Below are 26595 nucleotides of genomic sequence, written 5' to 3'. Positions count from 1 at the left end.
AGTGAAGATCCCCTTGGTTCCATGGTTTGGCCAAGTGAATGCTGGAGAGTGGAGTAAGAATCTGTCAGATTCTTCATAAATCTTCTTTAGAAATTCAGAATCAATAAGAAACATTTTTCTCTTTGCTACGAAGAGTTCATGAGCAAAGGAAGAAAGCATGTTTCATAACTCCTGCAAAAACTACAAGTGTTTGGAAATTGATGGATTTGGTTTTATTTTCTTGTGAGTCCAACTGATTTCATTCATGTAATGTGTAACTTGTGAAATAAACGCCTAGTGCAACTAGTGTCTATCATTTTGCCTTCCCTCTCCCCCCCCCACCCCCCCCCCCCCCCCAAAAAAAAAGTCTTATTTAACTTGATGATAATTTTATTTAAGAGTTTGATTCATCAGATTTGTCCTGGGATGTAGACTTACTGTGGTACATAATTTATTAGGAATTGAGATGAAAATTTTCATTGCATAAGAATCAATGGTGAGCTCGACTTCAGCTTGTCCAAGATTTTGCTGCTACAGCGTAATATCAAACGATTTCTTAGTATTTCTTTCACTTGCCCTCATTATAATAATTTCCTTTTCTGTGAATGAATATACAAATCCATACCGAAGTCACACTAACTAAATAAGGTTTTTGGGGTAGTGAGCAGGAATTTAGCAGCTCGTTAGTGATATTTGAATCGCCCATTTCAGTGGACTTTGTTCAGAGTGCGTTCCTTCTGCCTCTTGTGCTCGTTGTATCTTTGATCCATTTTCAGAGCAGCAGAGCCATGTCCCAGATACAAAGAATATAAATGATGATAATTTTGATCAAAAACAAATTAGCTCTGAAGTGAACATTTACTCTTTCCATTTTATTAAAAAAGCTTTTTCAGTTCCCAATGCCTGTTAGACAGGGGTTTTAAGAATACAGCATTTTCTCTGCTTTTTACATGTATAGCATTCATCACAGAAAAGGAAAATGTTATTTTTGTTTTGCTGATACTGAAAATAGGTTCTTGTCACTGGTCTAGTGTTGAATAGTGTTTTCAGCATATCCAGGACTATAATTTGTAGTATTGTCTGCTATAGCTCATGCAGAGAAAACTATTATTCAACCTGTATGTATTCTAGGATAGTAGACAGGATAATTTGTCCTGTTGATTATGAATGTAAATATTGTTTTTAAGGCAATGGTAACCAAGAGTATTTTTCCTATTTACAGAGCAAGCTTTACATGGAAGGATTTAGAAGCCTAAAAGAAGGAGAACCAGTGGAATTTACTTTTAAGAAATCTTCCAAAGGCCTTGAATCAATACGGGTAACAGGCCCTGGTGGGAGCCACTGTTTAGGAAGTGAAAGACGACCCAAAGGGAAGACAGTACAAAAAAGAAAACCAAAGGGAGATAGGTAATTACCTTACTTCGCTATTCCCCACTTTTTTTTTTTTTCTGTGCAAGTTTTTATTGAAATGATGTTTTCAGCATTTCATTTGTGAAAAGAACCTTTTATGTAAATTTGGCCTTTACATGTAGCCTGGTAATTTGATTAAACTTACGAAACTGTATCTATACAGCTACATAAATCACACACTTGATTGGTTTTACTTGAGGAGGTTTTATTGAATTAGAGGAAGCCTGCAAAGGAATGTAATATTATTTGAAAATACTTGTGTTAGACTGAGAACGGTTCATTCTGAATACAGGTAAAATAATGTCATGTTTAGGTGAGAATTGTGCATGCTAAAGAGACTGCTGTGTGCAGTGGGGTTTTAAACTGTGCATCAGTAGTTTTATACGGAAGAAAGTGTAGGGGGTGCAGTCTGGGTTGAGATATCCATAATTTGATTAATTATAGTGTTACTTTGTGAACAGAGTATTGGGTGTTTACAAAGGTTTTAATGCCTGGTGGTCTGAAGAACTGTAGTAATAACACTTCACAAATTTCAGGTTAGTCTTGAGAGCTGCACTTCTTTATACACAAGTGCAGCAGTCTGGCTTGCACGGCTTTGCTTTACTTTCTGCCTCTGATGGTTCTGTAATTCTCTTCACTACGAAGCCACCTGCACCTAGTTCCCCGAGGACAGCCTTCCTGTCCAAAAGCTCTTGTATTTAGGTGAATTTTCCTTTTTTCTTCATGGTATTGCCCAACCCAGTGGCTGTAATGACTGCGATCAAGGGGGATATATAGTTTGTGAAACATCCTAGTAAGATCCAAACAGCCAAGTTTTTTGCCTGCAGTATTTGATCTGTGGCACAGCTGAGAGATGTGTCTCTTCCATTGCAAATTCTGAAGCGGAGAGTAGGTTGGGAAAGAGGGGGTCACCTGGAAAGGCAGTGAAGCCCAGCCTCGAGAAAGAGGGGATCAGAAGCTTTTGTTGGCTACAGATGAACTCCACTTGTCCCCACCTCTGTTAAAAGGCTGCTTCTTTTTTCTTCTTCTCTTTCTTCCTCTTTTTTTTAATTAAAGGCTGGAGACAACATGATAGTTGTGCCTCTTTCACCTTTTTTGTAAAAGCTAAAGGCCATGAACAAAATTTATTGCTGCTGTAACAGATCAGAGTCCATAACCACAAGGAGAGACTTTGTAAGCCAGACAAAGCTTTCTTTTTGATTGCTCACCATATCTGGCCTTTCAGAGTTGTGTTGCATGCAATGCCTGTGAACAATCTTTTTCTTCTTTTTGTTTTTAGCTAGGCTTCCGATATAGTTCTTATTTAAACCGTTGATTTTCCATGGACTATAATTACTAATCTATTTAGGGTATTATCATTACCATTGTTATTGGCGTTTCATACTACAGTAGCAAATAAAGGCCACAGTCATGCAGTCGTGATAGTGTTGTCCTGTTCGTTGCACATGTATATGAAGGAAGACAGTCCTTGCTTCAAAAACCTTGAAATTTAAATAAACAGGTTGTAAGTAGACAGGAAAAACTACATATTGAAGGAGACAGGGGTTTGAACAAACGTAGGTATCTATAGTGCACAGTGCAGTCAATGCAGAGGAAGCAGTGCTTCCAGGGTGCAATTCATCTCATTCTAGGCAAGCATCTAATATATTGGGGATGTATCTTGCCTTGTGGCTGTTTCCCTTCAGGGACTGCTAAGGGAGTCTAGCTCCAATCCTGTAGATACTTCCCTTATAAATCTCCAAAGTTAGGTGAGATGAATCCTAATTTCAATTATGTTTTTTCATAGCTAAAGCATAGAAAAAATTGAACAGATACAGCCTGAAAAACAATGCGGAGGGGTGATCTATGAGACAGTGTACTCTTTAATGTTCGTTTGCCTTTAAAGAAGGAACAATTAAAAATTAGATTGAATTAATTTGGATATTAAAATGTGGGCAAAAACATCTACTCGCTTCTGTCTCAAAATTCTTACGCCTAAGGCATATGACACCAAAAAGGTGTGAAATTTGAAGGGTTTGAAGTAGCAGTGACATCACTCAGTGAGCAGTGGCTTTGCTTGGGGGAAGATTAGTTTTGATTGAATGTGTAGCCAAATAAAAAAGTGCATCTCCGACGTGTAGTTTCTTGAAGACTGATGTTGTACTATGAGAACCGCCTCCGTTTGTGAAAGCTAATTTCAGTTTCTTGTGTTCATCTCTTTTCTGCATTATCAACGTTAACAATGTAAGGACCAGCCTCAGTGCATCTTTTTATATGGATCCTATTTGAATGGATCCCGTGACTCTATTAATGGTGTATTGTGGCGCAAGGGGAGACTGACAGAAGGAGTTAGAGATAGCAGAGGTGGGAAGAAGAAAGGGAAAAGCGGCGGTACGTGCAGCGAAGGAGGAAAGAAGACGTGACACTGAGGTTACCGATATTGATGCTTGTTGGTAGATTTTGTGGGGCTTCTACAGTAGACTCAGGGTCTCTGTAATTTGCAGAGCGTTGTTGCTGTGATAATATTTCTCCTTTTAACATAGGTGTGAAGGCTTTTAATTGCTGCCTGTGATACTGGCCACTTCGGCATCTTTCTCAGCCAGCATGCTAGTGCATGCCAGTACGAGGACGGGAAAGTCTTTTGCAGGCTTTAGTTTCCCAGACCTTACATTAAGCTATTGTAATATCCATGTGTCTTAGGTATATATTTTTTTTTTCAAAGTGTCTAAAGTAATCTGGGCTAGAGAGGAGGTTTCTAAATGAGCCTGTTAGCTGGGGTGTGCATCTGAGAGGCTCTGGGTTCAGAAGTGGTGTTTTATGGTAGAGATGCACAGTGGAGGGGCTGGTGTCTACCTAACTCGGCCAGGGGATGAATTTCCAGTGCATTACACTGCAGCAGGCTGTGGCTGTCTTCGTAGGAGCTCTTGACACATGACAAACACGGTGTGTTTTGCTCAGATTTGATAGTGAGCTGACACAAAAGCACACTGTTCTGCTCTCTAGGAATGACTCTGGGGGGAGCTGATGCAGAAAAGATAAAGTACTGTGAATTCACACCTTGATCACCTGCTCAATAACTTGCAGAGAAGCCTGTGAAATCTTGACTTAGAGTAGAATAAATGAAATCAGAACCTAGCCCACCATCTCAGAATAAAGTTTGGAGGAAGGAAAAGGGAGGAAGGAAAAAAAAAACTTTGCCGTTATTAAAAAAAAAAACCACAACCAAACAAAAAACCACAACAACAACAAAAAACAAACAAAAAAAATCAAACAAACACTGACACTGTTTGCATGTGACCTAAAATGAAAGTGGCTAAAGGACCATTTTATCGGTTGCAATTTTTTATTTAAGATTATTTTTATAAATGTATACAGCTGGGAAAATATTCTTTAGTGCAGTGTATATTTAAATAAATTTGACCCACAGACCTTTGGCACAATATTAAAAAAGATGATGTATGATGCGCACCGGAATAGAAGCTAGACTTATCTTTGGGACCTAGAGGTATTATCCAGTATCTGTAAATATTCCTAGCAGGAGCTCAGCGTTGGATACTTTTTCAGCAGAGTGTCTAGTGCTGTATCTGCTCAGTTTGACACATGCTTCACATGGAACTTTTGGGGGAGGACAGGGAGGGTGACACCTTTTTCTTTTTTTTTAGTTTTGAGTATTTACACTAAAATGGAAGTAAGAAAATAAAGCAAGAAGGAAGGGACAAGCAAGAAATAATTAAGGGTATAGCTCCATCTCCTAGTTGTAATTTGTCATATTTCAGTCCTATGCTACTCTCCGCTAACATCACACTTGTGGCAGGGAAGCTTTCTAGCACAGGTGATCTGTGTCAGTAAGTGGTGTGGATTTAAACGTGTAATAAATAATCAGTATGTTGTAAGATTTCGGGTTTGACATGGAACATTTCACTCACTTGGTTTATAGTGCAGCCTTCCAGGTAAACTGTGAAGGAAGGCGTTGGGAGCTGCTGGAAATGAGGGAGCCTAGCAAAGCATTGCCACTGGACAAATGGTGATGCTGAATTACGTTCTGGGAATATGACTAGTGAAATAGCTGTGTATTTCTAGCTCAGGTGGCTAAACAGTAATGAGCATTGCAGCATCGACGTAACACTTCAAAATACTTTTTCCAATGTAGATCTCTACAAAGGAGAGACATGTAGGAAAGAAGTGGTTTTGTGTTAAGATGTAATAGTGTGTACCAGCAACTCTTGGGCATGACCAAAAGCATAATTTTCAAATGAAGAAAAACTTACTTCTAAACCACTGATTGGGTGGAAATACAGACACTTATGGAAGGGGGCTGTTATTAAATAATATAGTACTTCCCTGATGAATTGTCACTTAAAATTAGTTTGTGTCCGAGTCAGACAGAAAACAAATTTAGTATCTGAAGACATTCTGTGGATGATCTGAAGTCAGACTATAATAAGAAAATCTTAAAAGTCTTCTGTAAAAGCTTGTGATCTGCACAACCAACCACTAAACTGGTGTGATGCAGGTGGAGGTGACGGCACGGTGGAGTGCTATTTGAAGTTAACAGGACTAGGAGAGCTAGTTTAGGACAGCAAAGTTATATGATACAAAGCCACTTCAAACTTGAGATTATATCAATTCTGTGTCTAGTGACTAAATCGCACCCAGGTGTATAATTTAATTTTTGTAGAAAGGCATCCTACAGATTGAGCTGAGCAGATTTTTGTGAATAATGGGAACGGTAGAGGCTGGGAAGGAGCGCCCTGAAGTAGTACAGAAATGGGAGAAGCTCATCAAAATTGTGCTTACCAGATGGATGAGTCCGAGGTGGATGGGGAAAGCCCATCAGAGTCCCTTCACCCAAGAGCTGGGAGGCAAGGCCAGGCTGGTGGTCACCACACACAGCTACAGTGCAGGGGGGCACGTCCGCTCCTGCCCTCCACCAGCCCGGGGGACCCACTTTGGGCAGTTCCTGAACAGCACTGGGGCAAAATGGGGGGCAGACAAAGCGAGAGTGCCCAAGTGACCAGGGAGATGGATGAAAAGTTCAGGGTGTCGTAGTCTTTGGCACAAAATGGTGTCAGCATGTCACTGTCAAAGGGCTGAATCTTCCTGCTCCTGTCCAAGGTAGATTCCATTCACAGTTCTGCCGTTTTCTAAAGAGAAAGCTGGCACAGAAGTAACACAGAAGGTGCATGGCTTTTACACAGGTTTCTTAAAAATACAGCATTGCAAAAGGACCTTACTTGAAGATGGTGTTGCAGAAATTAAAATGTGAGCGCCTCCTTCTCCTCTCTGACTCTTTCACTTGGTTTTAGATGGTAAGAATTTCTTTCCAGTTTTCATCCTGCTTTTCTCCTTTTTCAAGCGTAGGCCATTTTCTTGGCTGTTTGCATTCCCTGCTTCGCAGTGGTTCTGTTGGGTGTTTAGTTCCTCTTTCCAGTAAAGTTTGAGACTCCTCTGAGGCTTACAGAGTGCAAAACCCACACTAGTTTTGTTCTCTTACATGAAAACTGCCATGTGAAGCAAGGGCATTCTGGCCTACTCTCCTCTTTCCAACAGGAGCATGTATTTAAGGAGAGACTGTAAGAAATAGGGAGGTATAGCTTTCCATCTCGGGCAATTAATGGTTTAAGCATTTCTTCAGTATCAACATCTAATCTGCAAGAGACAGTTACATGGTGTGTGAAGTACCTGAGTTGCTGGATGCAACTTCCTCTTGGATCCTCAAGCAAAATTTGAGATTATTTGTGCAGAGTTTTATATAGTTAATAATTTGCACACTTAGTAGGCTAGGAAGGGTGGTAACACCAGTCTGAATGTGCTTCCTTACATGTTCTTATTATTGACATTTGCTGACTGTGCCGTAATAACCACTGAACTAATATGAACGGCTTGTTAGCAGGAGCAGCAGAATGCTGCTAGATTTAAAATAAACAAACAACAAATAAAAAACAACAACAACAAAAAAAAGCATGAGAGCTTTGCACTACTCCGGTACTTTAAGAAGGTTCTATCTTTGCTGGACTGCAATCATTGGGGACGAAGTTTTCCACACTTGCTCTCTTTTTTGGGCTGACAACTTTCTGAAAGGTTTTTCAAAAAAAAATTTTTTAAATTTTTTTTAATTTTTTCCAAGAGTGGAATAAAAACGGTAGGGCTTTATTAATGGGGTTAAAAAATAGGTAACATTTAAAAATAGCTGCCACTTGGTGCTGAGGATCAGAGACTTGAAAGCTGGCTTGGAGATGGGTCTCTAGGGCAGGAGGTTAATCTTTCCTGTCTTTGTGCAGAACCATCCAAGTCTAAGTTAGAAGCCTCTGAAAAGTGTTACTGCATATATTCATTAGACAGCTCTTGTTAAAATCTGCATTATTCATCCATGTTTAAGGGACCTCAGCAGCCACAGCCTTCCTACATACCAAACACACGATGTGCTTCCAGGACTTCGTCTGTCCAGCCTGATGAGAATAGAATCAGATCTCCAAGACTGAGTATGTTCTTCACCAAAGATGAAAAGAAGGTGGCTTAAGGGAGGAAAGACAAAACAACTGCCACTGACTGGTGTGTATAACACCCACTATCTATGGACTGTATGCTATTTGGCACGCTTTCACCTCTAGCCTAGGGTGCAGCTAGACCTCAGACTTCTGGAAATGCCACGTGCAGAGCTATGGTAGAATAAGTGCCCCAGAGTGAAAGCACGAGCAGGAAAGCCTCACCTTTTAGAAGAGAGAGCAAGCTGTGGTTAGCCTAGCTTCCACCCCCAGATCCAACACACAGCATCAGGAGTTGCCTTCCTCCAAAGATAATGGATTTCTCTTCCTATTCCTGTAGCTCAAACTGTCAGGAGCCAGGATACAGAGCCGAAACATCAGTACTTGAGTGCTGGAGCTAGGTGTAGAAATGGCTACAGTTGTGCATAACAATATGTATAATACTAGAATAAAAGGTTTTGTCTTTCAGAAGACATGGAAGAAATCCTATGCCAAATTTTAAAAGTAGAGAACGTTAAGTTGCAAAGCCAAGTGCCTATAGTTAGATGCAGGTTAGAAAGCTTAATTTGATCCCTTGTCAGCTGTGCTGCTGCTGAGACCAAGATCAGTTAGAGTTATTTTGGGGTACCCCGGCACACTGTAGTGTGCTGGGTGGTAACAGGAGCAATTCCTCGTTCATTTGAAAGGCCGTTTTCTGGTTTCACACAGTTTAACTACCAAATTCATCACAAGGCAGCCTGAAAGCAAGGGCTCTTTTGAGACCCTGCGTTGCTGGTGAACCTGGATGACCATGTGGTGTTCCAGTGGGGATTTGCCTTTGCACTTAGGCATACAAATCAACAACACAGGCAAAAATCTGTGCTCCCTTTCCATCAGGTGTACCTCCTGATAGGAGTATTCATGTCCTTCAAGTGAATGCAAATTTCTGTGCTAAAGCAAGAGCTGGGAGCCTGGTGGCACTAAGTTATATCCAAGCCTAATTTTCTTCACTGCAAGCTTGTATTAAGAACAGAGTAGAGCCTGAATAAAGTTGTCTTTGGTATCTGTTTGTATGCGTGAACAGTTAAGAAGAGACATGCCCCAAATTTTTCATAGTGTTTATAATAAGAAATCAAAATTTGATGCTAAAGTAAGTAGACACAAGTCTGAAATTGTACAGGGAACAGATGACGTGAGTAGGAAGGTGTCGTTTTTATGCAGCCTCATGTAGAGTAAAGCTGTCCCTGCACAGCAGATGGGTTTCTTAAGTACATACACTGTTTTCAGAACGCAGAATATTTTTCTTTAATTGGATGTCTTCTCAGGCCTCATGTTTTCTGAATATTTCACCCTCTTCCATCAAGGGATGAGCTCTCATTTACAGTAAAGTACCAGCATGTATTCAGGGTTTTGCTATGGTGTACTGATAGGCCTAATGATCACACTGGAGTTGTACCTGCAGCAATAATGCCCCGTATCTGAAGGAATTTAGGAACAAGAAAGATTTGAGAATTTTGCTCATTTTAACAGAAATTATGCATAACTTCAGTAGAGTGTATGTTAAAAGTATTTCAGTAAATGGTTAACAAAGCATCATTTCCGTTTCTAAAAATCTTCCTAATATAGCTGGCATTTTCTTCCTTAATTCAAATTTCTCTCTGTTTAATTTCTTACTACTATGCTACTTTCAAGTAGACAAGAATTAAACAAAAAAGTGCATACATTTTCAGGGCCCAACTCAGTAAATACTTAAGCCTGTGCTTTGAAAGTAGTAGGGAAGAAGGCATTATTTGAAAATATTTCGCCAATTGTGGAAATTTCTTTTTAAGTTGATGTTGACTTTGACTGCAGACTGCTGCTTTGTGCTCATGAGCTATCAATGAACTGGGAGCAGAACGGCTCACAAAGCAAACTGTCTTTTTTAAAAGATGCACGCAGTCTGTGCTATATCTTACTACAGAAAGAATTCAATGTAAGTAATTAAACCCCAAATCCCTTTTATTTTAGGAAAAAGTTGCATTTCCTTTCTTTTCTTGATGTGTTGCACTCCAGCATGACCTAGCAAATGTACTTAAAGCATGTGATAAATATGTAACACTAAGGAAAGATTATAATGATGATCTCAGATGATGGAAAAATTTGCAGTGTATCTTGGCCAGTTGAAAAAGATACCAAGAACTTGAAATTTGGAGAAAACTGAATTATAGCATAGCTATTAAATTAGTTATTCCCAAAATGTTACCTTTGGTTTACCACTGTTGACGAATCTGAAGCTTTTCAGAAGGAATAAAAGTTCTGGAGCACTTTAGCTTCAAATTAATAAAGTCTGTGCAGTAATATAATTCCAAATCACTACAGCTGTTTCCTTTATTAGCTGTGGCTTCGTGTTTTTTGTCCTTGACACTTAAAGATCAAACCTTCTTAAATATGAATCATTTAAAAATGTGAATTTACTTCAATATCTTATTGTGTCAAGAAGCTCAACAGCTCGTTATATAAGAGGAATGTGTCACGGAGGTAGTCATCCCTGTAACGGTGGTACAGGCGGGCTGCTGCTGTTCCCACTGTGCACACCCCCACTCCCCCGAGTGCACCTGCACTGTGCTACAGCACTTCTCAAGCAGGTAATAAGAGACAGGCTCTGTCCTGAAAGAAATTGTTGGTTTAAGGGCATATTTACACAAGGAAAGGTGAGTTTATTTTGGTAAAAAAAAGTGCCGGTTTAAGATGCCCCTGCACGGCATCGCAGCATCCTCCATCCAGAAGTATCAGGACTGAGGGGGGCTTCGCAGCTGCTTTTTCTGGTATGGGGAGTCGTTCAGAGAAGAGACAGTGGAGCTCAAATAGAAATGCCCCTGTGATGTTCATGATCCGTCAGGCAGGGCGGCAGGGAGATATTTCAAGGGTAATGGGTAGGAGAGGATTAGGACGGCGCAGGAATATGAGAACACAAACACAGGGGAGATGAGGAAGGAGAGGGACGAGAAGGGCTTGGGGAAGGGGAGGACAGACCACTGAAAACGGTGCCACTGTGAGCAGCACAGAGTTCTCCCAGTCTCCAAATGATCCCCTCAAAGATGGTAGTTTGAGCACTCTTCAGGGAGCTCAGAGAAGCCTGGATCCTCTCCAGCAGAAACAGAGGTTGGATCAAGTTTCCTCCATTTTGAAAGATTGCTGCAAATCGAGAGCCGATGCACAAGAAGCTGAATTGGAGGCGGGATGTAAGCTCCAGCTTCGCAGCCCTGCGAAGAAGACAGAGGTGGTTCCAGCCGATCTGGGAGGGTTGATCTGAAACGGGACATTTTGCAGTAGCCCACTTATTGTGTGTTCCTCGTTTACCGGCTGACAAACGTGACACATCTGGAGTTTGTTTTGCAGAACCACCAAATGCTCCCAGCTGTAACAGTTGCTCAGTTTGAGCTTTGCCCTAAATGTATCAGGTGCTATAAAATAGTAAGTGCTCTACAGGGTCTAGTATTTCAAATTGGGCACCTAGAATAAGGCTCCTCTGGAATTTTTTTTTTTTTTTCCCCCTCTCCTTGTGCTTCAGAATCCTGTGCATTTCGTTGAGACCAATTAAACCACACAATTTCATAGAGCCATTTCAAAGTAATTAATATTTGTAATGTATTAAGAGATCTTAGTGAGAGCCCCAGAGTCAGTACTTCTGTACTGGGTTCAAGATTTATCTGGATTTAGCGGTGAGTCCAAGCATTGAATGGAATAGGCTAAAGAAGAAGTATACAATAACTAACTCAGGTTTTGTGCAGTAAATGAGAAAAGCCCATGTAGAACTCACGTGTTGGTTCACAGGCTGTTACTAGGTTATAAATTGTTTTCTTCTCTTACGAATGCTGATTTTGTAGGTAGTGGGTAGGAATCAGCCTGAATGCTCCTCTGACTAGCAGCTAGGCTTGGAGATTTGGACTGTTTTTTACTTTGAAACCATACTGTGACAGTGTAGAACAAGGATGTAGAGACTGTTTTTCACAGAAGAAATTGCACGTACACGTGCAAGAGAGAACAAAGGTGGCCATGGTGGAGCTGGAGGAATAGCGAGCTGAGGCTGGCGTTATTGATGGAGCAGAGGGAGCTGGGTTTGCTCAGTAACAGACCCTTGGAACAGTTAAGGAGGAAAGAGTTGTGAAGGGTCACTATGAAATATGGGAATGAGCTAAACAATTTCCTTTCTTTGATCTCCATTCATTTATAATCTGATTGGTGTTGAGTCTTCTGGCACTGGAGCTTTTACAATAAATAGTTGAAAGTACAAAAATTGATTTTGATTGCGCTGGTCTTGTGCTGAATGGCTTTCTTTAGCCTAGAAGCTACTTGGAGTTTTACTCTTTTAGCTGTTGGACAGTTTAAATGCTAAGCATTTCATTTACTTCAGACAGCTCTGAAAACAATAGCAAACTACAGACTGCTCTTATTTCATTGTCTGCAATTAATGTTGCAACAGCCTTTGCATCAAAGTTTAACCAGAATGCTTTGATTTCCTCAATGATAAATGGATATCTTTTGACCAATATAAAAAGCTGAAATTGTTCAGAGTTTCAAAATCGGATTCAGATTTGCTAGTGTTTAAAATTAGTATCTCTGCCTTTTTGTTGTGCTAAACAAATAATGTAGACCAAAATAGTGTGTGTGTGTGTGTGTGTGTGTGTGTGTGAGTCTGCATAATGAAGATGAGTTGTTCTATAAAATTATGCAGTGTTACTTCTTCCATTAATGGGAGGAAATCATCAGTAGTTGGCAATAGGATTAGAAATTGTATATAGTTCAGTTGTAAACCTATTTATTTACATTTTTAAAGGTTTCATTTTGTGTACATTCTTTTTCCTGAGTTAGTTGTTGTAAATCACTTCTTTCTAGTAAGTAGATGAAAAATCTTTAATTTCCTGTTGATCGAGCTAATTTTTCCATGTTTTTGTGCTTTGGTGTATTTTTGGAGAATCATGGTTAGCTGCTCACATAATAATGGCTAGAAATATGTGACTACGTCTCCTTTTAATAATACTTAGAAAACTAAAGTGCTTAGCATACTAAGTCAACAAAGAATCCACAGCGCTTTAATTCACTTTTTGTTGAACAATTCCATGGGATTTTATATTACTAAACGTGAAAGTATCATTACTAACTTCACTTTTAGAATTTTTGTCCTTAGGTACGTTGTGTAATGTACAAATTTTACTTGGAGCTCAGAAGTAATTTTATCGAATGGTTTGTTCTTATTAGCCCTGTATTTCTAACTCACTGGAGCCTCATGAAGCTATCTTTCTCCTTTACAATCTATACATTTCATTTATACATAGAAAAGAAACATCTGGCATTTTTTTAATGAGAGCTGTACGCTCATTGACCAAACAAGCAGCAAGGAATCTGTTGTATGGCTGATTATGGCAAGAAAATGAGGTAGTAGTCTCACTAGTAATCAGTAAAATTTGTATAAACTGGTGCTCTTTAATTTTCTGAGTTAGCTAATCTCATGCTTTCACCCTTACAAGAAAACAAATCGTGTTTAAAAATGTGTGGTATGGAAAAATGATACTTTAAAGCATAGAGATTAGAAACATTTAAAACATACATATCTGTGGTTAAAGATGCCGACTCTTAATTCTCCCCTGTCTAGAGTTTTACTTTTTTATCTTTGAAGTTCAGTCACTATTCCATGGCGATGCCATTGGTTTTATTTATTTTTGTATCCTACAGATATTAATTCACACTGTTTAGAGCAAATCTTTTTAGAATATTTATGAATGTAACGTATCAACAAGTTTATATTTTATCAGCCTGTGGAGCTGGATTTTGGAATTTGCTTTTTTAGTGATTCTTTTGTGGAAGAGAAATCTTTCAAGCATGAATTGATAGTCCAGATCTTTTGAGGTCTGCCTGTGCTAACCTATGACCTCTGTTCTTAGGAGGTCAACATCTGAGGGCAGGAGATTAAGGCAGTTAAAAGATTGGAATGGGAACTGGAATGGAAAAATTAGCCAGCACATTTTGGGTGGAAAACATCAAAGTCATCAAACAATTTGCTTATTTTAAACTCAGTTTAAGGGTAACAAGCTAATTGTACTGTGTTTGTTGATGCAAGCAATTTATATTATTTGAGGACATTAACACGGAAGAATTTTTTTTTTATTGGAGAAACATAATGCCTGTTCAGTATAAATGCACTACGTATTTTGTACACTAAATGCTTTTGTGCCATGTTTTTTAGGATCGCAATTCAGGATCTGATCATAGAGTCTGTATGCACTTAATTAGCTCTGATTCTTACAAACAGCAATACTAAGTGTTGTGGAACCTGAATCTTGCTTGTGGACTGCTGAAGACCCCTTGTTCTCATTGGAGAATACAGGTGCTTTCCATACATGGGAAAAATTATTCCCATATTAAAATTTCCTGACTTTGATGCTGAAAAACATTTGTAAGCATCTCTTTTTGTTGCAGCTTTTCAAATGTGAATTCCTTTCCAATGCGAACTTGTCACCAAGGAATGTGCTTTCATAGATTGTAAATTGATCTACAAGAAAACACAGCACTGTCTGTTTGTTCTTGTCTGTTATAGTTCAAAATTCATTAGTGTGTGTTTTTAGAAGAACAAACACTTCATCTTTCATCTGTACAATTGATTTCGAAGGCGATATTATCTAGAAAAAGACATCTTTCCACATCTGAAAATTATGCAAGTTCAAGCATTTGTGTACGCAGTCGTATTTTTGTCTTGCTTGTTTAAAGTGCAAATAAAAGTGGTTTCAGTATCACATGCAAAAGCCAGACAAGTGTTTCAGCGCGCAAACCCACCTAGAAGGAAAGAAAACAAAAAGTTACGGATATCTCACAGCTCAGGCTCTGACGAACTGTGTATGGATTGTGGTACTTCTCCTAGCAGTATGGTTACTAGTTAAATAAAACACAGCTAAACTCGAGCAGGACAGCCTCTGTAAGCCTCAGTCTAAGCTCCAGACATTATTGTGGTTCATTTGGTAGTGAAAGATACGAGATCTAGCAAGCTTATAACTTTCCAAACTCGTCCTCTAAAGGCTAAAAGCCTTCTTTTTTCAGCTTTTAGCCCTGACTTGCACCTGAGGGGAAACTGAGCAACATGATCGCCGCGATTCGCTCCTGGGTGGAAGGAACAAGCAGGAGGAGCAGTGGTGGGCTGCAGCAGCCCAGGGGCGCAGCCACAGCTTTGTTTCCTTCCTGCCATTTCGCTGGGGTGGCTGGCGAAGCTCTGCCACCCGCGAGGGCCCGCCGGCTGTGCCCCCCGTCCCCGGTGGCACTGCCGCGCTCGGCTGCAGCCCGCATCCCCGGGAACACCACAGGCCTAGGGGAAACAGGGAGCATTTGAAGGGGCAGGACCAACCCTGAAGGCTGTTGGATCTTGGAGATCTGCTCCCCATTTGAATTCTTGGGATGAAATGGGGTAGCTTCTGATCAGCCGTTTTGTGATCCTGGCTTGTCAGCCCTCTGTGTGGTTAAAAAAATCGATAGGATCGATGGATGGAGAACTAATTCCATTTTACAGAATGGTTTTGGTTACCCAGTTGTCAGAACAGGCGAATCATTGTGAGGTAACAGAGGACTTGTTAATTAATAAAGGGGAAAAGTTAAGCAACCACAACGATAGCGTGGCTGATGTGCTTTAAGGTAACTTCCTCGCTTGCCTAAGCCCTTTCCATACCTTCCCTCTGTCCTGTCTGTTTAGATGGTAAACACTTCTAACACAGAATTAATTTCCTTCTTAGTCCATACAATAGTCAAAATCACTGCTGTTTTTAATTACAATAGTAATTGTGATTTGTGGCTACTTGAATTATATTAGAGAGCAGTGATACACACATTTTTTTAATCTGGAAGATCTGCTCCCCAGGATTTTTGTTGGACATCCTGTCCACAAGCCTGCTTTTCTTCACTATCTTTTGGCCACCCTTTAAAAGTAGTGTATAGATACCCGAGATCTGCAGATCAAAAACCAGTCTAGTGGAGAATAGAGTGCGGGAGGTTTTTCATCCCTTAGTTACTGTTGCATTAGTTTTAAACGTACTAAGAACTGCCTCCCAAGTTTTGTGGGTGGTAGCTTGCAGGGCAGAGTAGACTGCTTGCTGAGTTTGCGGAAGGGGTAAATCAAAACTCAAAGAAATAATAATACCATTTCTGAATTACTTAGAAATTATATTTGACTTTTTATAATGAAACCCTGCTTTAGTTTTGCTTGATCTGTATGAGAAACAGGTGGAGAATGTATCTCCAGTTCCCTCACATGTTTTCACAACAAAAAATTGCTGCAGATCTAGACAAAACTGATTAGATTTACTACAAATAGTATTTTCAGGTTTATGTGCTTGTGAAGGTTGAAATTTCTGGCAGTGCAGCTGTGCCAGATTTCTAACAGCAGCTCCCAGTGCTCTTGGAATCAGTGTCTCCAAATGGGCTCTGTAATTTGCCTCAGCTGAGTCACTTCCTTACCATGAACTCCCATAAAGAGATTATTTCTTCTGCCTTGCTTTCCAGGGTTTAGCCTACACTGCCCCCCTCCTTTTCAACATAAGAACTCATCAGAAAATACCTTTTGTAGTAATGCAGTTGAGTTCAGAGTGTTTCAGAAAACTGGATTATTAGTGGCCTTTTTTGTTGAAGGGACTATTGTTTTTTTTTGTGTTCCTCATCTGTTTCTAGCTGCTAATTTGAATGAGAAGCCAGCAAAGAAGTGTGTTGGTTTCTTTGTAAGTAGAGATTATAGTTGTTCCCAACTGCCAGGTGAACATGAATGTCTATGAGAGACTTCAGGTGATAGCTAGCCATAAAATCTTTAGAAGTATATTGCAATATATCTAAGGTGTTATATCTCATTTTTCTTAATGTCCCACACTTCTTGCTTAATTCTTGCATAAAGTATGAGTGAGTCAAATTTGAAAGCTTTTGAATTTGGCAGAATAGTAATAGTTTTTACGCTAGTGTAATGTTAGGATGCATTTTATAGAAGACTGGATTTAATTGTGAAGAGCCAAAAAAAGTTATTAAATCTCTTGTATACATGTGTTGTATGCACATATATAGTATATACATAAATGTATGCACAACAGCTTTATGAAAGTTTGCCTCAGCTGCACTGAAGAAAGCGGTTATCAAAAATAAGATGACTTAAGAGGTCAATTCGGAATGAGATGTACATATTGATGACCCCATCAAATAAAAAAATAAAAAACACTCAACAAAAAAAATCCAAATGTCATTTTTACAGTTGCAAGGTAAAAATGACAGGAACTGATTAGTTCTTCTTTCTTACGCTGACAGTGATACTCCCTTTCTATTCCAAACTTCCACCAGGTGAGCTTGGTACAGGTAGTCATGTAACGAAGTGACGCTGTGGGATGTGACGGATCCTGGCGTTGCAACCCGGTTTAGTTTTATTTCAGTCACTGGTAGCTAAGACACTGTGTGACTGGCTGCTTCTAAAAGGTGTTGCGTGTGTTCCATCTTCCTCTAACCAGCCGACAGTCCCCAGTCGGTGTCTGTGTAGTCAGCACGGGCCACAGCGTATTCTCCTTTCTCCCGGTTCTCTCTGCTGGTGCATCCTAGAGTGCGTTGTTTTACTTTATTCCCCTTTTGCAGTATGAGGGATTAGACAAAATAAGGCTATACCAATACACCTGTGTTAGCTTGCTCTCATTAGGCCAGGTAACAACAGAAGTAACAATGTCATGACATGCCCTTTTGTGCATCTACAGTCTTGCCTGGGTAAGGTCAGTTGAGAGTTTCCACAAACCTGCAGAAAATTACTGAATTAGAGGTTATGGTTGAGACTGTGAGTGAAAAAGTATATGGAATGTAAGGTGGTGTTAGTACTGGAAATTAATTGTGACACTGTGCACACTAATCACTGTAGTGGAAACATCCGGCTGCTATAATGGGATGCTGTGTTAGGAACAGGATACCACCATGGTCCCCCTCTGTGGTAGCAGGAGGTAAATTTGCTTAAGCTTGCATATTTTGTTGCCCTGTAGTGGACTACAGTTTGTGTGTGGCATATAAATACATTTTCAGTTAACTCGGAATTGTTTCCTTAAAGCAGATTCCCATTTAGTTAAAGAAAAACAAACAAACAAAAAAAAACAAAACAACAAAAGATTCCACAGGGACAGGTTTATGTGTAAAGAGTTGAAACAGATCTGCCTTTTTTAAAAAAAAAAAAAAAAAAAGGCACTGCTTTATTAAACAATGGTTCAAGTTTGTCAGAATAAAAACAATCCTTATTCCTTGAAGTTGCCAGCTGTGACCTCTGAAATGGTTCGTACGTATCGGTATGTAAAAGCTAAGTGTGACGGTTACGAGCAGAACTGGGATGGAAGTGAGGGTGGGGGTGTAAGGAACTGGAGATGGGGAGGAAACGTAAAAGGGATCACTGGATAGAACGAGACAGTGTGTGTGACTGGGGCTGACTGGGCCGCAGCTGTGGGCTTTGCCCACGCGTGACTGGGGCTGGCTGGGCCGCGGCCGTGGGCTTTGCACACGCGTGACTGGGGCTGGCTGGGCCGCGGCCGTGGGCTTTGCACACGCGTGACTGGGGCTGGCTGGGCTGCGGCCGTGGGCTTTGCACACGCGTGACTGGGGCTGGCTGGGCCGCAGCTGTGGGCTTTGCCCACGCGTGACTGGGGCTGACTGGGCCACGGCTGTGGGCTTTGCCCACGCGTGACTGGGGCTGGCTGGGCCACGGCTGTGGGCTTTGCACACGCATGATGGGCTGACTGGGCCGCGGCTGTGGGCTTTGCCCACGTGTGACTGGGGCTGCCTGGGCCGCGGCTGTGGGCTTTGCCCACGTGTGACTGGGGCTGCCTGGGCCGCAGCTGTGGGCTTTGCCCACGTGTGACTGGGGCTGCCTGGGCCGCGGCTGTGGGCTTTGCACACGCGTGACTGGGGCTGGCTGGGCTGCGGCCGTGGGCTTTGCACACGCGTGACTGGGGCTGGCTGGGCCGCGGCTGTGGGCTTTGCACACGCGTGACTGGGGCTGGCTGGGCTGCAGCTGTGGGCTTTGCACACGCGTGACTGTGGCTGGCTGGGCCGTGGCTGTGGGCTTTGCACACGTGTGACTGGGGCTGGCTGGGCTGCGGCTGTGGGCTTTGCACACGCGTGACTGGGGCTGGCTGGGCCGTGGCTGTGGGCTTTGCACACGCGTGACTGGGGCTGGCTGGGCCGCGGCTGTGGGCTTTGCACACGCGTGACTGGGGCTGGCTGGGCTGCAGCTGTGGGCTTTGCACACGCGTGACTGTGGCTGGCTGGGCCGTGGCTGTGGGCTTTGCACACGCGTGACTGGGGCTAACTGGGCCGCGGCTGTGGGCTTTGCCCACGCGTGACTGGGGCTAACTGGGCCGCGGCCGTGGGCTTTCCACACGCGTGACTGGCTGACTGGGCCGCGGCCGTGGGCTTTGCCCACGCGTGACTGGGGCTGGCTGGGCCGTGGCTGTGGGCTTTGCACACGCGTGACTGGGGCTGGCTGGGCTGCAGCTGTGGGCTTTGCACACGCGTGACTGGGGCTGCCTGGGCCGCGGCCGTGGGCTTTGCACACGCGTGACTGGGGCTGCCTGGGCCGCGGCTGTGGGCTTTGCACACGCGTGACTGGGGCTGCCTGGGCCGCGGCTGTGGGCTTTGCCCACGTGTGACTGGGGCTGCCTGGGCCGCGGCTGTGGGCTTTGCACACGCGTGACTGGGGCTGCCTGGGCCGCGGCTGTGGGCTTTGCACACGCGTGACTGGGGCTGGCTGGGCCGCGGCTGTGGGCTTTGCACACGCGTGACTGGGGCTGGCTGGGCTGCAGCTGTGGGCTTTGCACACGCGTGACTGTGGCTGGCTGGGCCGTGGCTGTGGGCTTTGCACACGCGTGACTGGGGCTAACTGGGCCGCGGCTGTGGGCTTTGCACACGCGTGACTGGGGCTAACTGGGCCGCGGCCGTGGGCTTTCCACACGCGTGACTGGCTGACTGGGCCGCGGCCGTGGGCTTTGCCCACGCGTGACTGGGGCTGGCTGGGCCGTGGCTGTGGGCTTTGCACACGCGTGACTGGGGCTGGCTGGGCTGCAGCTGTGGGCTTTGCACACGCGTGACTGGGGCTGCCTGGGCCGCGGCCGTGGGCTTTGCACACGCGTGACTGGGGCTGCCTGGGCCGCGGCTGTGGGCTTTGCACATGAGTGGCTGGGGCTGACTGGGCCGCAGCTGTGGGCTTTGCACACGCGTGACTGGGGCTGGCTGGGCTGCGGCCGTGGGCTTTGCACACGCGTGACTGGGGCTGGCTGGGCCGCGGCCGTGGGCTTTGCCCACGCGTGGCTGGGGCTGGCTGGGCCACGGCTGTGGGCTTTCCACACGCGTGACTGGGGCTGGCTGGGCCGCGGCTGTGGGCTTTGCACACGCGTGACTGGGGCTGGCTGGGCTGCAGCTGTGGGCTTTGCACACGCGTGACTGGGGCTGGCTGGGCTGCAGCTGTGGGCTTTGCCCATGCGTGACTGGGGCTGGCTGGGCTGCAGCTGTGGGCTTTGCACACGCGTGACTGTGGCTGGCTGGGCCGTGGCTGTGGGCTTTGCACACGCGTGACTGGGGCTGGCTGGGCCGTGGCTGTGGGCTTTGCACACGCGTGACTGGGGCTGGCTGGGCCGCGGCTGTGGGCTTTGCACACGCGTGACTGGGGCTGGCTGGGCCGCAGCCGTGGGCTTTGCACACACGTGACAGGCTGACTGGGACACAGCTGTGGGCTTTGCACACGCGTGACTGGGGCTAACTGGGCCGCGGCTGTGGGCTTTGCACACGCGTGACTGGGGCTAACTGGGCCGCGGCCGTGGGCTTTCCACACGCGTGACTGGCTGACTGGGCCGCGGCCGTGGGCTTTGCCCACGCGTGACTGGGGCTGGCTGGGCCGTGGCTGTTGGCTTTGCACACGCGTGACTGGGGCTGGCTGGGCCGTGGCTGTGGGCTTTGCACACGCGTGACTGGGGCTGGCTGGGCCGCGGCTGTGGGCTTTGCACACGCGTGACTGGGGCTGGCTGGGCCGCGGCTGTGGGCTTTGCACACGCGTGACTGGGGCTGGCTGGGCTGCAGCTGTGGGCTTTGCACACGCGTGACTGGGGCTGGCTGGGCCGTGGCTGTGGGCTTTGCACACGCGTGACTGGGGCTGGCTGGGCCACAGCCGTGGGCTTTGCACACGCGTGACAGGCTGACTGGGACGCAGCTGTGGGCTTTGCACACGCGTGACTGGGGCTAACTGGGCCGTGGCTGTGGGCTTTGCACACGCGTGACTGGGGCTAACTGGGCCGCGGCTGTGGGCTTTGCACACGCGTGACTGGGGCTGGCTGGGCCACGGCTGTGGGCTTTGCACACGCGTGACGGGCTGACTGGGACGCAGCTGTGGGCTTTGCACACGCGTGACTGGGGCTGGCTGGGCTGCGGCCGTGGGCTTTGCACACGCGTGACTGGGGCTGGCTGGGCTGCGGCCGTGGGCTTTGCACACGCGTGACTGGGGCTGGCTGGGCTGCGGCTGTGGGCTTTGCACACGCGTGACTGGGGCTGGCTGGGCCGCAGCCGTGGGGTTTGCACTGGTGGGATGGTTGCATGCCTGGAATGCAGCTCTCTGCCCGGGCAGGCCGCGTGCTCACCCCGTTGCCCCCTCCCAGGGCCCCGGGTGTCCGTGGGGTGTGCATTAGCCACGAAAGCCAGCACAAAGGCGGCCGCAGCCGGCACCCGGCTCCCTGCGAGCCCCGGGCAGCGGGTGGGCTGGTTTTCCTGGCTGTGCACGGACCGTCTGAGGAAGGAGGCCTGGAGGTAGGGGTGCTGCTGCTGCTGCTGCCGTGGGGGTGTGGGTGAGCGGGCTCAGGTGGCCCCTCCTGAGAGAGCGTGGGTTGTACGGCGGTCCCTGTGAAAAGACAGGCGCTTGTAAAACGCCCCTCTTTGGTATCTCTGACAGGCAGGCGCGCACGCCCGCGGGCTGAGGCTGCTGACATGGTCAAACAACGCGGCCAGGAGTGTTCTCCTGAGGATGCTGCCTTAGATGCAGCCCTAGCGACCTGTTTGGCAGAGCACGACAGGAACTAAATTCTGCCTCTGCTGCAGTCTCTTTCTACAGAGGAACAGAGCCTCTCTGGAAGAAAGATGAAGTCTGCAGTCTGGTCGGGTCAGTGTTCCCCTACCAAGTACAATTGGATTGGTATGTACCCCTCAGCAGACCAGGAAGGTACAGAGATGGCCTTGGCCCAACTCCAGGCTATACCCTTTCTCAGGGAGATCCAAGACAGATTCCTTCAGATTTGGCAGTTAACTTAAAATTTCTTGCATCAATAATGGTGTTCTTAAACGTGCAGTATATGTGAACATATTTGAACATTGTTGATGTAGACATTGAATATCCTGAGACTTTTTTTTTTCCCTTTGTACGTGCTTGTAAATCTTATATGCCAAATATCAAGAGCATCAACTTCCAGCAGCTGGTTCTGTATCTCATGTCTGGGTCCATTAATACATAGCTGGGTCCTGGGGCTCTTCCTCTTCACACACTGATGTCCCCTGGGGACACACATCTAATGTTCAACCACATCTGATCCAGCCTTGCCAAAACTCTCACCAGTAATCACCCCAAAACTCTTCAGCCAAAAATTCAGACAGCTGCGCTTCACAATCCAACTGAATTACTTTTTTTTTGTGGCTGACAAACGAGAGACACTATTAAGTTGAAAATATTGTACATTTCTGAAAGCAGTACTGCACTAGTTTTAAGTATAAAGCATACTAGGGATTTTTTGTTGTTGATTTTTCTGCACTGTGCTGTACAATCTGAAGAAACTGGAATCTCTCAGGTACTGAGCAGCATTAACAGATTGAATCTCCATTTGTTATTTTTCCTGTAGGGGAACTGTGACTTTAAAAGAAATGGATGCTGCCCCTGGCTCCATAAGCCAGGTCTCTGCCAGGGTGCAGTTTCACATTACCGGGGGCTGGCTGGCTGCCGTGCACCCCCACACACACCCCCGCCAGCTTTGTGGTCCTCTCCCCGCAGGGTTGCTGGTGCTGATCTAATCCTGCAGAGAGCCAGTTCAGGGAGCGTAACTGAGAGAAACTAATCCTGGGAGAGAAAAAAAAAAAAAAAATGTACTGAGGAGCAAACAGATAGGATGGTGGCGGCAGAGCGGGGGATGCCTCTTGATAACAGCTCCACGTTCAGTGGGTTTATCTGGAGTACAAACCCCTGTGGGCGGCTCAACAAGAAACGTGTTGGGTTCTCTGCTCGGCGTGGCAGAGATGTTCCCTGCAACGTGGCCGTGCCTTTGTGGCCCCTATGGTAGGAGTGAAGCGAGCTCTGCCCTGGTTGGTGGCAGGTGGTGGTTTAAGAGCTGGCAGTGTTCACTGGAGGAAAGCATCAGGAGCGCAAAACCCAACAGGGAGTTGGGTTTGGCCTCCAAAAGGCCAGAGGTGTAAATAGGCATCAGCAGGACCTCGCAGGGGGCTTGGGGAGTGTCCCAGGCAAGACCTTTTCTATTCAAGCTTCCCCTGCCACACAGACCTGAAGTACCAGATCCCACTGCACACCAGTTCCCCACAAGAACGATGGTCTGTGCTTTTAGCAGGGATGCAGCTTGAGGTTTTCCTGGCCAGAGGAAAAAAAAAAAAGAGAGAATGAGAAGAGCAAATCCTACCTATTTTAAATGCTTTGGAGCCCCCACACCGTTAACTTGTCTATTAAAAAGTACAGTACCAGGATGTTGGCGACTGACTGGGAGGGTAAGCAGCATTCCTCGGCTCTGTGCCCGACATCCCTGTGGGACTGAAGAGCAGCCTTTAAAAGCTGCAGTGATCAGGCTTAATTCACTGTTAACTTCTAGTCTGGTGTTGTGGTATGGCAGAGCAGCGCATATGCAGTGGTCATTTCTCAGTTCTTTTCCTGCCCTTCAGCAGCTGTTCCTCAAAACTTGCAAAGTGAGAGCAGTAGGCTTGGAGGAGTGCAGCGTGTGGTATACCCACAGCTCTTCCTTCCCCACCAGCTTCCTCTAAGCAGTCTGTTTAAATTTTTTTCTGCTTAGTTTGAACTGCTGTGAATGATGTGAAGACAATTGGAGATATGTACTAAAACTAGCATTTGTTACTGTAGTGTTCTGCTATTTCACATTGATCATATTATCTTGTGTGTTACAGTTTCAGAGTTTTACTGTGGAGCTTAAATGTACTGAAATGATAACCTGCCTTCCTCGTGGCAAGGAAAAAAAAAACCACCACATAAATTTCACACAGTAGCAGAAACCATATTATTTCCATCCAATTTTACTACATGCATCAATTATAGTTTGTGTGTAATACACAATGAGTTAATATTTCAGTTCTTCAAAGGAAATTTTCTCACTAAATGGAAAGGACTATATAAAATCAGTGCTTAAATCTAGTAGTACTATAATGCTGAAAAGTATACGTAAGTGTCAGTAACCTTGTGAAACTTGGTATGTAATCCGTTCAATGTTGTGTTTTCCAGGCTTCCAAAAAAAAGGATATTTCCATATATGCATATTTTCCTACTCCTTGCTATTAATCAATGAAAAAGCATTCACAAACACTAATCAAGTGTAAAAGTATGTTAGGAAATGCTAATTTGCAATGTTGAGATAGCAAACTAGTTTTATTGCAAATCTTTCAATTATCCTCCGTTACCAGGGAAGTTAAACAAGTACTTTAAAAAACAAAACAAACAACCCAAAATAAATAAAAAATCAACCAAGCCAGTTCATTTTTTAAAAATAATTTATGATGAAGCCCTACAGTGATATTAGTGTTACTCAGAATTCCTTTTGTTCAAAGAGTGTGTTATTGACAACTGAAGTTCTGATTTATTGATGACTCCCCTTTCTATAAGACAGCTTAAGGTTTTCTTGTTGTTATCATCATCAGAGGACAGTTACCAGATAGACTAATTAATTCTACAGGACTTCATGGGAAAATAATTCTGCAGCTCTTTTTTTCTAACTGATACATGTGTGATTTTTAACTCTGATGGCAAGAGGCAGGGTAAGGTATGGAAATGCAGGCAGCTGCCTCTGAAAGAAACAAAGCTTCAAGGAAGCTTAACATGCTGAAATCAAGGGGAGCATAAAATCTCCATCCTCGGGTGCTGAAGTACCAAGTTTCATATCAGTCCAGGGTTATTAACAATTTTTGCTTTGGGATATAGACTTAGGACTAAAGAGTGCTCATGAAAGAAGGACATAAAAACTGCAAGCAGTGGCAATCAATCCAGTCCAGTTTCAAAATATGTGTGACAGCCTTGCATCCTACTAATAGAGATGACCTGGAAAAATTAGAAAAAGTGGGTGGAAGTGCAATGTTAGGTTAGCAGTTGCTAATCGTGCCTTATCTTTATTATTGTACCGTACCTAGCATTTGTATTTTGTTAACTGGGTTATTTTCTGAGACAATGGAAATGTACTAAAGGTAACCTGGCCTTCAAAAAGGATCTGTTGCAGTATGCAAGGGAAAATTATCAGTTAAAATAAGGTTTACCACATGAACTCTGAAATAAGTAAAAAATAGTTTACTAAGCCCAAGAGCTTCACTTGGTTTTGAACCTCCTGTGCTCCCCTGTGATTTATGATTTGGAAGTAGAAATGTTTTTAACAATATAGTGAGTATAAAACTGCTGTGCCTTGTGCAGTGTATCCCACTGAGCCACCTCGTAGCATCTAGGCAGCCTTTAAGGGCAACCATATTAAAGAAATATCCAACTTAAAAATAACTTTCCTAAGTTGCACCTTGCTTTTTATGTAAAAGATAAAGGGGTGAGAGACAGAATTTAAACTGACCTTCTTGCTGTGGAGAGAAAGTAGAGGTTATCATGTCCTGCCTCTCCTGCCAATGTGTCTTTTCTGTGGTTCCCCAGTTCACTGGTCTTCCCCTTTGGCAGCCAGCCACGATTGCCCTAAAGCTTTTATGCCAGGTTATAGGAACCCCAGGAAGGAGTTTGGCTGGCATTTTTCTCCTTTTGGGGAGCACGTGGGAAGGGGGAAGCTGCTCTTCCCAATGGTTTCTTGATCAGCTTGGTGGAAAAAAAAAAAAAAAAAAAAAAAAAAAAAGAAAAGAAACAATCAGGTCCTTGTTTTTTTACTCCGGTTCACAGTAGAGCAGGCTCAGCGCTGCTGAGCTTCAGGTGCCTCCTGGCTCTTCCTCCCAAAGGCACATAGGCCAGCTGGGAAGGGCAGGAATATAATGTATTCCAAGGAGTAGCGTGTCTCCTACATCAGATGAGGCACCGACCTGGGGATCTGGTCGTGGGATTTCCTTACTCTGCCAGTGTAGTGCCAAAGCAAGTCACTTTGAACAGGCCAGGGAATTTGCTTTAAAATGCTGGTGATGGTTTCTCAGCCCCTTTAGTAAGCCCAGTGTTATTAACTATTATCAGTCGCAGCGTTGCAGAAGCCTCTGTGTAGTTTTTGTAACAATAGATAATTGTTCGCAGCATGCCTTAAATACCATCCGCAGGTTATGCTCACTGCATTGTCGTCGGGAGCCACGATGTCAGAGTCCTCTCCCAAAGAGGCAGACACGTTATTTGGTGCTCAGTGGTGCAATTCGGTCATTTCTGGCTGCAGTCTCCTTTTCGCAAGGTGCAGTTTGCTCTTCCAATGCCAGGCCCGTTGGGGAGGAAGGGCTGGAGCGATGGCTTCACGCTTTTCTCATCCCCTTCAGACCAGTGTGCACCACAGCTGGAGTGAACAGGGAGAACAGTACTCCCCTCTCCCAACCT

At 44.5% G+C, this 26595-nt stretch overlaps 1 protein-coding gene across 3 annotated transcripts in view; it reads left to right on the top strand.

Moving 5' to 3' along the window:
- LIN28B (lin-28 homolog B) overlaps positions 1-26595 on the top strand; it is a 105647-nt gene that overhangs the window by 58966 nt on the left and 20086 nt on the right. For all 3 annotated transcript variants that reach the window (XM_042803282.1, XM_042803283.1, XM_042803281.1), the window contains one exon: positions 1202-1386. In XM_042803282.1, coding sequence (XP_042659216.1) covers positions 1202-1386 — 185 coding nt within the window. The remainder of the gene's footprint in view (positions 1-1201; positions 1387-26595) is intronic.

Source organism: Tyto alba, unplaced genomic scaffold, assembly GCF_018691265.1.
Source record: "Tyto alba isolate M040663 unplaced genomic scaffold, T.alba_DEE_v4.0 Super-Scaffold_40, whole genome shotgun sequence".
In the NCBI taxonomy this organism is placed as follows: Eukaryota; Metazoa; Chordata; class Aves; order Strigiformes; family Tytonidae; genus Tyto; species Tyto alba.
The sequence above is the reverse complement of the archived record's forward strand: the minus strand, read 5'-3'. Positions and strand labels throughout refer to the sequence as shown.